At 36.4% G+C, this 14,077-nt stretch overlaps 1 protein-coding gene across 6 annotated transcripts in view; it reads left to right on the forward strand.

Moving 5' to 3' along the window:
- PCNX1 (pecanex 1) overlaps positions 1 to 14,077 on the forward strand; it is a 172,086-nt gene that overhangs the window by 98,775 nt on the left and 59,234 nt on the right. For all 6 annotated transcript variants that reach the window (XM_070469566.1, XM_020902962.2, XM_020902965.2 and 3 more), the window contains 5 exons: positions 1,330 to 1,483; positions 4,065 to 4,097; positions 5,551 to 5,722; positions 6,226 to 6,336; positions 9,144 to 9,235. In XM_070469566.1, the coding sequence (XP_070325667.1) occupies positions 1,330 to 1,483; positions 4,065 to 4,097; positions 5,551 to 5,722; positions 6,226 to 6,336; positions 9,144 to 9,235 (562 nt within the window). The remainder of the gene's footprint in view (positions 1 to 1,329; positions 1,484 to 4,064; positions 4,098 to 5,550; positions 5,723 to 6,225; positions 6,337 to 9,143; positions 9,236 to 14,077) is intronic.

Raw genomic sequence — 14,077 nt, forward strand, 5'->3', positions numbered from 1 at the left:
ACAATAAAGGACAGAAATGGTATGGACCTAACAGAAGCAGAAGATATTAAGAGGTGGCAAGAATACACAGAAGAACTGTACAAAAAAGATCTTCATGACCCAGATAGTCACGATGGTGTGATCACCAACTTAGAGCCAGTAGTCATGTATGGATGTAAGAGTTGGACTATAAAGAAAGCTGAGTGCTGAAGAATTGATGCTTTTGAACTGTGGTGTTGGAGAAAACTCTTGAGAGTCCCTTGGCCAGCAAAGAGATCCAACCAGTCCATCCTAAAGGAAATTGTCCTGAATATTCATTGGAAGGACTGATGCTGAAGCTGAAACTCCAATACTTTGGCCACCTGATGCGAAGAGCTGACTCATTTGAAAAGACCCTGATGCTGGGAAAGATCGAGGGCAGGAGACGGGGACGACAGAGGATGAGATGGTTGGATGGCATCACTGACTCAAAGGACATGAGTCTGAGTAAACTGCAGGAGTTGGTGAGACAGGGAGGCCTGGCATGCTGCAGTCCATGGGGTCACAAAGAGTCAGACACGACTGAGTGACTGAACTGAACTGAAAGCAGCCTAGATGTCCATCGACAGATGAATGGATAAAGAAGTTGTGGTACATATAGACAATGGAATATTAGCCATAAGCAGAAACACGTTTGACTCAGTTCTAATGAGGTGGATAAACCTAGAGCCTATTGTCCAGAATGAAGTAAGTCAGAAAAAGACATATGTCATAAATTAGCGCATATATATGAAATCGAGAGAGATGGTACTGATGATCCTATCTGAACAGAAGCAGCGAAGGCACAGGACGAGAGAGCAGACTTGTGGACACTGGTGAAGGGAGGGTGGGGCGAGTTGAAGGAGTGGCGTTGAAGCATGCGCTTTACCGCATGTACCCGTGGAAATTCGTGGAGATAACCCGTGGAAATTCGCTGTGCGACACAGGGCGCTCAGATCCGTGCTCTGTGACGACCTCGAGGGATGAGATGGGGTAGGAGGTGGGAGGGAGGTTTCAGAGGGAGAGGGCATACGGCTGAGGACCTGTGGCTGATTCATGTTGATGTGTGACAGAAACCAATATAACACTGTAAAGCAGTTATCCTCCAATTAAAAGTAAATTTTAACTTTAAAGAATGTATGCTAGCTTTCTATCTCAACCGGGCATACTTTTTCAGTATGAGCCAAAGCCTTGTTCAAACCTAGTACAAAGGAAAAAAAAATATCGTAGCAAATATAATATGAACTTCATATGGATGTCTTCCCCCTCTTCACTCTGATTCATTTCTTATATTGATAATGTACTTACTGATAATTTGTTTTCTGTTGACAGAAATCGTGAAATCCTGGAAAATGTGTTAGCTGTCATCTTGGCTATTCTTGTGGCTTTCTTGGGATCCATTCTTCTTATACAAGGCTTCTTCAGAGATATCTGGGTCTTCCAGTTCTGCCTGGTGATAGCCAGCTGTCAGTACTCACTGCTTAAGGTACCAGCATCTCTCTTCTCTTCAGACTTTGGCATAGTAGCTGTGTTAAAAGGCAGAAGGTTTTGTATCATTCATTGAATTATATTAAGAATGTAACTTTTAGATTTATTTTCCTTGGATGTTTACATTAGATTGGGTAAGGAACAAAAGGGACATATAAACTTAAAAAAAAAATGATGTGTGAATTAAACTTCCTAAACTTTTTTTTGTTATTAACTGTTTGGGCACTTATTGAAAGAAAGAGGGTTGTTTTTTTTTTTTTTTTTTTTTTTTTTTTGGCATCACCTCATGGGGTCGCAAAGAGTTGGACACGACTGAGTGACTAGACTGAACTGAACATGGTTTGTGGAATCTTAGTTCCCTGACTAGGGATTTAACCCAGACCCCAGCAGTGAAATCACCAAGTCCTAACCACTGAACTGCCAGGGAATTCCCAAGAATTTGAGTTCTTGAAATTCATTTCTTTTTAATTTAACAACATTAACCCTCCTAGTCTCTTATTTTAAGTCTTCTATTATGTAGGTGAAATTTGTTAAAATCCATCAGTGGTAGATAGAATAATGTCAGAACTAGCATATTTATTCTTTGAGGATACCAAGAGCACATGATTGGCATCCCTTTGCTTTTGTTCAAATAGTGTCTCTGAAATACCAATTTTAAGCTTTCCATAAAAGGAAGAATCAAATACCAAAATTTTAACCCTCCGTGCAACATCACTGTGCACGGGTAACACGAACTGTTTCCTTCCCTTTCTTAGCCGGTTCTGGTTATTTGCCTGGTACATACTAACGTGCAGAACCCTCTCCCATCCATGATAACTGTTTAGTTCTGTTTATACCATCAACTATCTTTGCTTTCTTCTCTCTCCATTTTTAGACCTCTAGAGTAAGCCACCTGTGTCAACTGCTCTATTTCTTCAAGACCCATCCATACTTTTTTCCTCATTGCAGTACTGAAATTACAGTCTTTGTGAGCTAATAATCTCCAGTTGCCAAATCTGTGGTCTTAGTCTTCGTTCTCTGTGAGTGCTGCTCCGTTTTTATTTTGCTCATTGTTGATCTGTGATCTTATACCACCCTCATGATTATCCTGCTTTTCAAGTAACTTTATTTTTCTTTGTTGATGCCTCTTTGTTCTTCTGACCACTTCTTAATTTATGAGAATTTGCTAGGGTTTTATTTGGCCCTCTTTTCAGTTTGCAGTTCCTTGCCAATGAAGTCATCCTCTTTTATTACTTTGCCACTCTTACATACTTTTATATAAATCATGTCCAGATTTTTATTTCACAGTCTTCACCTTTCTCATAAACTTTAGTCCTATATCTAAGAGGAAGCTGGGCACATTCTGAAAAGGGCACATCGTCGTCTTCTGACACTTTCCTCTCCCAGTTCTTTTGTTTTGATCGTAGTCTGTACGTGTGTGTGCTCAGCTGTGTCTGACTCTGCGACCCCATGGATTGTCACCCAGCAGGCTCCCCTGTCCATGGTATTCTGCAGGCGAGAGAACTAGAGTGGATTGCCACTCCCTGCTCTAGGGTTTGGTAGTGGTACACCAATCCAAATGTTAGAGCCTCTGCTCCTTCCTTCTTGACCTTTAATAACATTAGCTCAAGTCTCTCTGATTGAATTTGGTGATTGTGTGTTTAAATTTCTGGACTTTGTCCTTTTTGTTTCAGTTCCCATTAAACCATCCCTTTATTGCCTTAAACCGTTTAAATTCATTCCCTGGATTCAGTGTTTCTTACCCTGTTAATTTTGTCTGCTGCTTAATTAATATGGTTAGATATTGAAAAGGCAAAAGATGAATGAGGTTTTTTAAGTATTTCAGATTTATAAAATCTACTTGACTACAAGAATAGTAATATCATAAACGAAATAAGAAAGGCAGAAACAGAGCTTTAGAAGGATAAACTTTCAAATTGAGTTTAAAGAGACCAGACAAGGCCTGTGTACCAAATTCTGTGATCTTAGTCCGGTGTTGAATTACAGGATGGCAATAGACTATCCTAGTGAAATTCTTTGGTATGCTTTTGAAAATGAACTCCAACTCGGGAAAAAAGTCATCGTTTGGGAGGTAACTGCATAATACCTTTTGAACATTTTATGGAAAGTTGTTGTATCCTTCTAGGATACAACTTATTTGAGTTTGATGTGAAAATGCATCATATTAAGTGTATATTTAATAGAACTGCCATTGAATTGTTTTAGTAAGCTTGAGTTTGGGGCATAACTGGAATCCTTTTTATAAGCTCACTCATAGTTTGTGCATTTCCTGAATGGAGTGCTGTTGCCATAAGAAAGCATTCTGCCTTAATTGTACTTAGGTATTCTAATGCGCCAAGCAGTAAGATGGATCTATCAGCTGCTAAATACTATTTCAGAAACATAATAAGGTTAAGCATTAGGAAAGATTTGAGTGGCGCTGATGTTTCATCTTCTTTGATGCTTCAGCAGAATTAATGACCTACAGGTTATGACTTAGCTATGGAATATTCACTTGAAATTATTTCAGGTATTTTGGAAGTTAATATGAAATTCCCAGGTCGTTAGTAGTATAATCTATCTTTTTGTTTCTTTTTTAGAGTGTTCAACCAGATTCTTCTTCTCCTAGACATGTAAGTCACTCTGATACACCTAAAAGTTGTGATTCCTTGACACTCCTCAGAAACCATTTTTTTGGTCATATGTCATATTGAATTAAGATTTGTGGAAGTATTTTCTCATTGGCAGAAGAAACTCTGTGATTGTGCATTTGTTCTTTGTAGTCTCCTTTAATCTAGAACAGTTCCTCAGTATTTGACACAATATTGACCTTTTTAATGGATACAGGCTAGTTATTTTATACACGACCTTCAATTTGACTTTGTCTGATATTTCTTATTAGATACAGTCTGTGCTTTTTTGGTAGAAATATTACGAAAGCAATGTGTTCTCAATGTATCATATAAGGAAGCACATAATAACTGATTTATGCTTTTAATGGTGATAACTGATCTTTTGTCTAAGGGTAGTGTCTGCAGTGTTTTTCAAATTCTGCAGTGTTAGATTCTGACCTGGGTAATTGTTTGTTGAAAGTTGGGGTGGGGAGGCTCTGTCCTGTGCATTGTGGGGTGTTTAGCATTATCTCTGACTTCTACCCTCTAGATGCCAATAGTATAGTCACCCTAGCTGTGACAACCACAGTGTCTGCAGACTTTACCAAATGTCCCCTGAAGGGTGAAACCTCCCCCCCGCCCCCGCCCCTGAGAACCAGTACTCCAATCTTACCATTTTTCCCTTGTAGTCAGTAACTATATAGGAGATACTTGAGATTGGGTATATATCCTGTTGCTCTGCACATCTCCACCAACTTGTCTGTTGATGTTTCTTGGCTGAATCAGTTATCATTCCTTGGTGACCAAATAGTGATTTTTTTTAGCTCCATGTTTCCTTCTATATTTATTAGTTGACTTCTTATTGTAAGAACTTTCCCTTTTCTTGTATTGGCGTGGTTTCATGGACTCTTACTTTATTAAATGGACCATAATGTTACTATCATTACTTTTGATGTTCAAATTGTCCCTGATTTGACCATTGGGAACCCATCAGCTGCCTTCCTTGTCCTTCTGACATACCTTTATCATTTTTAAAGTGTTTTCTCCATTTGGAGCACAATAATTTGTTCCAGACTCATCTTATACTTTCCCGTCTTAGCCTAAAACCAACCTTTTCTCTGTGTATCCTTGGTTCCTTTTAGTGAGTATTGTTACTAATAGACTAAGATTGGTTTGCTAGTAATCTTTATACTAGCCTGTCATTGCTACTAGGTCCTCTCAGTGGATAAAACTAGAAAAATATATGTATACACACATACTCACACATTTATTCTTCATCTGTCTGCATTTTCAATAATGAGTTCATACTAATTAAGTATTAGTATTCAATCTAATATCCTAAAGTTTATTCTGTTCTTCCTCCTTTCCATATTTGTAATTCCCTTCTGCCACAGTCAGAAACCTGACTTCATATGGAAACATTTTGTGACTCTTCAAATTAACTAAATTGACTTCTTTTTAATGTCATTTTCAGGGTCATAATCGTATCATTGCCTACAGTAGACCAGTTTATTTCTGTTTGTGCTGTGGTCTTATTTGGCTCTTGGATTATGGTAGCAGAAACCTAACGACAGCCAAGTTCAAATTATATGGAATAACTTTCACCAATCCTCTGGTGCTTATATCAGCCAGGGATTTAGTTATAGGTGAGTCATCTTAAGGTATTGTAGGTCTTAACATTATTTGTATACAAACCATTCACTGATCAATGGACTGATTATATAGGTAAAAATAGTTTTAGTGGACTTATTTTGCTACTTATTGCCTTCCTCTCAGTGAGGAATGAAAAAACTATAGGGCATTAGGAATGAAAAAACTGATGATGAACAAATATAGCTGATGGAATGAGAGATTTCCCTTGGATCTTTATCTCAGGTTCCTATTTTGTGAAACACTAAAGTCAATTTCAAAAACTGTTGTTCATAGTTGGAAAGATTATTTAATACTCAGGCAGTTATGTAGAGAAATAATTTAAAATGGTAACTTTAAGAAATTTGCTTAGTATACTGTTTCAAGCAGTTTTAAGAAACTTGCTTAGTAACCTATATTAATTTTGGGTTCCTTTTTATCATTTATTTTATGATCTTAGATGAACAAAAGGATGGATGTGACATGCTATTTTTAACTTGGCTTTTCTTTCCTTCTGTAGTGTTTACACTCTGTTTCCCAATAGTATTTTTCATTGGTCTCCTGCCTCAGGTGAATACATTTATAATGTACCTTTGTGAACAGTTGGATATTCATATCTTTGGTGGTAATGGTGAGTACTTCCTTATAAAAATTAAGTTTAAAGTATTACTTTTACAGATCATTGAACAATAAACTGACAATTAAGTTGCTTTTTCAGTTTTTATTTTAGAATTGAAATTAGAAAAGGCACTATTTAATAATTAAAGATTGAATAGGAATTAATTTGTAGATAGGAGAAAAGTAGTCAAGTCTGCTACTTTAGTGAAAGATCCAGGAATAATGGAATTGATTTGTAGCAAGTGTTAAAATACTATCACCTTAAAGTTTAAGTTACAGTGAGTTACATGGAATTTATATAGACTTATGAAATAGTTATAGAAGATCAAATAGATTGAGCTCTGATATGTGGCATTATATTTACATTTTGAACTAGTGTATGCATTTGATATTCTATATATTTAGTTTCAGAGCTTTAGAATCAGTTCAGTTCAGTCGTTCTGTCATGTCCGACTCTTTACGACCCCGTGGACTGCAGCGCACCAGGCCTCCCTGTCTATCACCAACTCCCAGAATTTACTCAAACTCATGTCCATTGAGTCGGCGATGCCATCCAACCATCTCATCTTCTGTTGACCCCTTCTCTTCCTGCCTTCAATCTTTCCTGGCATCAGGGTCTTTTTCAACAAGTCATTTTGCATCAGGTGGCCAAAGTATTGGAGTTTCAGCTTCAGCATCAGTCCTTCCAATGAATATTCAGGACTGATCTCCTTTAGGATGGACTAGTTGGGATCTCCTTGCAGTCCAAGGGACTCTCAAGAGTCTTCTCCAACACACAGCTCAAAAGCATCAATTCTTCAGTGCTCAGCTTTCTTTATAGTCCAACTCTCACATCCATACATGACTACTGGAAAAACCATAGCCTTGATTAGACGGACCTTGTATTGGCAAAGTAATGTCCCCGCTTTTTAATATGCTCTCTAGGTTGGTCATAACTTTTGTTCCAAGGAGCAAGCATCTTTTAATTTCATGGCTGCAGTCACCATCTGCAGTGATTTTGGAGCCCCCCCAAAATAAAGTCTGCCACTATTTCCACTGTTACCCCATCTATTTGCCATGAAGTGATGGGACCATATGCCGTGATCTTCGTTTTCTGAATGTTGAGTTTTAAGCCAACTTTTTCACTCTCCTCTTTCACTTTCATCAAGAGGCTCTTTAGTTCTTTGGTTTCTGCTGTAAGGGTGGTGTCATCTGCATATCTGAGGTTATTGATATTTCTCCCAGCAATCTTGATTCCAGCTTGTGCTTCATCCAGTCCAGCATTTCTGCATGGTGTACTCTGCATATAAGTTAAATAAGCAGGGTGACAATATACAGCCTTGACGTACTTTCCCGATTTGGAACCAGTGTGTTGTTCCATGTTCAGTTCTAACTGTTGCTTCTTGCCCTGCATACAGACTTCTCAGAAGGCAGGTCAGGCGGTCTAGTATTCCCATCTCTTGAAGAATTTTCCACAGTTTGTTGTGATCCCCACAGTCAGAGGCTTTGGCATAGTCAATAAAGCAAAAGTGGGACACCCAAACCAGAATGCTTTTAGTAAAACCATTTTACTAAATAAGATTTTTAGAAATATTTCTGCTTTTAGAGTAGAATATATGGATATGAATTGATACCATTAGAAATGTATTCCCCTGTTATATGTACATTTTATTTTCAAAATAAGTAAGACCATACTAAAATTACTCTGGAATAATACTCTGCAGAACTTGAAAATAACACTTTGATCTGTGGTTAACTGAGGTTAAAATATACCCTTATTTTGTTTAACCATCCAGCATTTTACTGAGAGATGAGTGTACAGCTAGAGAAAGAAAATAAGAAAGGAAAGAAATTCCTTTATTTCATCACATGTTGCTGTCCTTATCTCCCAAGTACAGCATTGAAATTATCTCTACTGATAAAGTATTGATATTATGGTTTAAATTTTAAATAGAAATTAAGCTTTTTCTATGTTGCTGTGTATCTAGAGCATTCTTAATGTTTTGAAATTTTGAAGGAGCATGAATTAAGAACAGTTGGTGTTCAGCACAGCTTAATGGGTAGAAACAATTTCGGTATTTAGGGGGCTACTATAGGTGCTATATTAATCTATGGAGAAGGTTTAGTGTAGATAATTTATGATAGTGGGTTTTGTCATAATTTATAAACTTGTGCAAGGTATAAACTTTTTAATTTCTCCTAAAGAAAAATTTTTCTTGTAGGTTTTTTTTTAAGATCACCATATAAAATTACTGTTGAAGTCTGTTATCTTAGCCATCCTTTCTTCCTTATTATTAGTAATCCCATTGGATCTGTTTTTTTGTTGTTAGTAATTAATCAGATCTATACTTTTTGTGAGAATTAATTAACTGATTATAGGAATATAAATTTACTTCTGTAGGTAGCACAAGTTCTGTCTACATAGACAAACATCTTTTAGTGAAAATACATTTCTAGTTCCTTTTGAGGCTCTTTGAACTTTATCTTCCCAAGCTTTAATAAATAATAAGGTATATTCTTGAAGCACAATAAGGTATAATTTTTTCTACTGTAGATAAATATAGTAGTAAAATAAAGTAAATAAAAAAAGATTTTTATTACTTTATTACTTCCAAGGTGAATATATTTTACCTTTTATCAGCAATTGTCTGTAGTAAACCTTTATCATTTCAAAATTTTTTGAAAGGACAGGATAAACTCAATTTTTATAAATTAAACAAGTAGACGTTTAATTATCCTCAGTGTTATACATTTTAAGTACTTTCAATGACTTTTATATAAGTTTTTTCCATCCGTTTATATGTTTACGAATGTTGATTTCTTTTTCTCCTTCCTGTCTAGCCACTACAAGCCTGCTTGCAGCACTTTACAGTTTCGTCTGTAGCATCGTGGCAGTAGCCTTACTGTATGGATTATGTTATGGGGCCTTAAAGGTGAGCATTACATGTAATATGTTTTATCATTAAGGCTACTTTTCTATTAATATATGAAGATTGTTTTAAATTGACTAATTACTTTTTTCCTGGTATGTCTTCAGTATTAATTTCCATGGTCTTCATATGTTGAGCATTATTCTCATTCTTATTTAGTTTGAATTTGAAAGCAGTTTTATAGTTTATTATTAAAAAAAATTCTTTTCCATATGGTAATAATAGGTTAATATTAGAAGCAGATTATTAAAAACTAAGCTGGTCTAGGATAGAGGTGGGGCATGGTGATAACAATATGAAATTAATTTTAGATTTTTACTTAATATGTGTAACTACTCTTCATATCGAGAATTTTTTTCAAACTTAGAGAACAAGTTCAAGTACTGCAATTTAAGATGCAGTCTAGCTAGTAAAAATTAATGCCCTGAAATTTAATGTCATTATTGGTTTAGAAGAATCTGATGAGCCCTTATTAGCTCCATTTTTAAGTAATTGTCACCAGATTATAAGTAAAAATTTTAGGTTTCTCTTAAACAATTCTTCATATTCTTTTTAATGATTAATACAAGATAAACAGAGAATAATAGGGTTGAAAGGGTTATGAGAAGTGGCTCATAGCATCCTTCCATGATTCGTGTACTCAGTGGCATGTACTCTGCTTACTCCGTGCCTAATTCTGTGCTAAGTACCATTTTCTGCTTTTAAGTTGCCAGTATGTTAACTGTGGTTAACAAGTTAATTGATGCTCTTAATTGAGGGTGAATAGAGGAGATGAAGGCTGTGAAAACAGAGTATTACAGGTATATGAACTAAGACATTATCCTCTTCAGCCTAAAGGGATTAGAGATGATTTTCCAAGGGGGTGGTTTTTTACCAAAATTTGAAGGACAGTAGGAATTAGCTAGTTGAAACAAGGGATGAAGAACCATGGAGTTGTAAAGAAAGTGTGTTGTGTACAGGAAACAGCAAATAATTTGGAATTGCTGGAAATTTGGGTACATGAGGAAAGATGGCCTACAGTAAGGCTGGAAAGGTAAGCAACGACTGGATTTTGAAATATCTTTTGTCCTGAACGTATTGGGTGGAGATGGAAGACCATCAAAATAATTCGAGGTAAGGCAAGGAAATGATCAGTGTTGCATTTTAGAAAGACTACTTGGTCCCCAGTGTGAAATATAAGCAGGTAGGATCACAAGTAGGGAGTCTCTTGTGCCGCCATCTTAAAATGATAAGGGACTTAATGAAAACTGGACTCCGTGAATATATTTGGGAACTCAGTGATTAAAGAGCAAAGAGCCCAAGTAGGATCCGGGATGACTTCTGGGTGGGTGCTGGTTTGAACAGCTGATTACATACTGATACTAATGCACATGTTTGGAAGTCTTTGAGTTTACTGGGAAAGGGGATTGTTTACATTTAGATACTTTTGTTTGTTGGGATTAATGGGGTATCCAGGGATACATAGTGGGTAGTTATTTGTGGTAATGATGGAAAGATTTAGAATTCACCAGTAAATTAAAGTATAAGAAAAAGATTGCGACCCTGGGTTGGCAGGAGAAAATGGGCGCAGATAGAACCCTGAGAAATGCCAATATTTAAACAGTGAATATTAAGCAGTGAATGAAACAAAATCCAACAAAGGAAACCTCAGAGGCGGTACTATGTGAAAAAGATTTTATTTAATTTGGCAGGGAGTAGGATATTGGTGACGAGCAAAATAGCTTTTTTGGTATTTTGGCTGAGGAAACTAGCTAGATTAATAGAAATTTAGGTTTGAATTGATATTAAGGAAACGTGTTCTACTCTCTCTAGAATATAGTTGAGAAGCCTGTGCACATGAGAGGATTGTTTCCTGGGTTTTGTTTTCTAAAAAAAAATCTGAGGCTTGATTCCATTTAAAAGGGGAGGTAGGAAATTGAGCAGAGAGGGAGGTGCTTGATGATGGCCCAGGAAAGAACTAGAGGTAATGAATGAGATCTAAATCCAAGCTCTCCCAGTTACACCATCTCAACCATCCTGGTAAAAGGTTTCAGATCTGTGTTTGGAGAATATATTTTGGAAAATGGGTCATTATTTGGAAATTGCAGCCATAGAAGTTAACAGTGCAGTAAGTTTTCTAATTTCCTAAAGCCAGTCTAACTGTAATTATGGAGCAGAAGAGCAGCAGTTGTGAAGCTGCCGACCCGTACCTTGTGTCCTAAGACAGGCAGGGAGATATATTTTTTTCCTTCTTTCTTGGCCATGGCATTTTATACCAGACTATTTTAGTTTTAGATGTTCCCCATTGTAACAGAATAAATGTGCAGATTTGGTTATGTAAATGAGTAAAGATTATATACAAAGATTTTATCATAGCAGTGTTTATAACAGCAAAAGCTGTAAATGACCCAATATTTGGCATTTGTGACTAGTTCAATTAATTATGGTATAGGCCCACAATGGAATACCATACAATCATGAAAGTGAATAAAAATAGATTTTTATGTACAAATGTATGATTTCCAAGACGTATTATTTTTCTTTTTTTCAAGCTTATTGACGTGTAGGTGACAAATAAAAATTAAGATATTTAAAGTGTACATGATGATGATTTGATATACATATACATTGTGAAAGAACTCCCTCCATCAAGTTAACAGATTTATCACCTCACATATTTACTTTTTTTTTATTGGTAAGAATATTTAAATTTACTCTCTTAGCAAATTTCAGTTCTACAATACAGTGTTATCAACTATAGTCACTGTGTTACTTATTAGCTTCTCAGACCTTATTCATCCTTTTAAGATTTTTTAAAGTTTATTATTTTAATTTTTTATTAAGGTATAATTGACATATAACATTAGTTTCAATATTTATATATATTGCAAAATGAGCACCACAATAAATCTAATTAATATCTGTCTCCATGTGTTAGTTGCTGAGTCATGTCCAACTCTTTGCAGTCGCATGGACTATAGCCCACCAGGCTCCTCTGTCCATGGAATTCTCCAGGCAGGAATACTGGAGTGGGTTGCCATTTCTTTCTACAGGGGCTCTTCCCAACCCAGGGATTGAACCTGGGTCTCCTGCGTTGCAGGCAGACTCTTCACTGTCTGAGCCACCAGGGAAGCCGCTATAGATAATTACAAATATTCTTTCTTATGGTGAGAACCTTTAAGATCTGGCCTCTTAGCAACTTTCACATATGCAGTGCAGTATCATTAGCTCTGGTCACTGTGCTGCATTACTCTTTCAGTGCTTATTTATCTTAAAACTGGAAGTTTGTTCCTTTTGACCCTCTTTATCCATTTTGCCCAGTCCTTACCGAAATTCTGTCTTATAACTTTTTGTACTCTTTTTTTTTTTTTTTTTCTGTTTTTACTCTTTTACCAACCTTTCCCTGTTTCCCTACTTCCCAGTCCCTGGCAGCCACTATTTTATTCTCTAGGAGTTTAATTTTTTTTTCCCTTTTTAAGATTCCACATATAAATGCTAAGATGCAGTATTTGTGAATCTTTGTGGCTTATTTCACCTAGTATGTTGCCCTCCAGTTTCATCCATGTTGTTGCAATTGACAAGATTTCCTTTTTTTTTTTAGGTTGAATAATATTCCAGTGTGTGTGTGGGTGGGTGTTAATACAAAGGAAAACAATATGCCAAAAAATAAATGTCCCCTTTGTGCCTTTATTTAAAAACACACCCAATAACGTATATACATAGAGCATTTATGGAAGAATACACAAGAAATTGATAGTAGAAGTTACTTTTGGACAGTTAGATTCATTGAGGAACATTGTTGCATATCTTTAGGAATGGTTTAATTTTTTTTATCTATTCACTAATATAAACATTTATTAGATTGATGCAAAAGTAATTGTGGTTTTGGACCATGAATTTTAAGTCATTTTAAATAGACTTAACCACATCTTTAGTAATCAGAATAGAAACTATTACAACCAACAGATTTTTGCCCATGAGAAATAAGTTTATTTATTCCTGTAGTGTAAAAACCCATGCTTCAGGATTTGATGAACTTGTGGAAAGCATCTGCCTCCTACTGTTTGTGGAAGTGTTTTCCTTGCAAAAAGTTGTAGAGATGCTTGAAGAAGTGGTAGTCGGTGAGAGGTCAGTTGAATATGGCAGTTGAGGCAAAATTCCGTAGCCCAATTTGTTCAACTTTTGAAGTTTGGTTTTGCAGCGTGCAGTCAGGCATTGTCGTGGAGAAGAATTGGGCCTGTTCTGTTGACCAGTGTGGGCTGCTGGCATTGCAGTTTTCAGTGCATCTTATCGATTTGCTGAGCATACTTCTCAGATGTAATGGTTTCTCCGGAATTCAGAAAGCTCTAGTGGGTTAGATGGGCAGCAGAGCACCAAAGAGTAACGCAGTGACCGTGGCCTTTTTTGGTGCGAGTTTGGTTTGGAAAGTGCTTGGAACTTCTTCATGATCCAGCCACTGAGCTAGTCATCACCGGTTGCCCTGTAAAACCTACTTTTCATCACACGTCCTAATGCAATCAAGAAATGTTTTATTGTTGTTGCCTAGAATAAGAGAATATGACACTTCAAAACAGCAATTTTTTTTTTTATTTTCAGTCAGCTCATGAGGCACCCACTTATCGAGCTTTTTCATCTTTCCAGTTTGCTTCAGATGCCAAACAATCATAGAATGATTGCCGTTGAGTTCTTCAGTAACTTCTCCTATAGTTTTAAGAGGATCAGCTTCAGTGATCCTCTTAGTTGGTTATTGTCAAATTCTGATGGCCTACCATTACGCGCCTCATCTTCAAGACTCTCGTCTCCTTTGCAAACCTTCTTGAACCACCGCTGCACACTGCACATTGGTTCGCAGTTCCAATTGGTTAG

The sequence above is a fragment of the Odocoileus virginianus genome, chromosome 6 (assembly GCF_023699985.2).
Source record: "Odocoileus virginianus isolate 20LAN1187 ecotype Illinois chromosome 6, Ovbor_1.2, whole genome shotgun sequence".
NCBI classification, from domain to species: domain Eukaryota; kingdom Metazoa; phylum Chordata; class Mammalia; order Artiodactyla; family Cervidae; genus Odocoileus; species Odocoileus virginianus.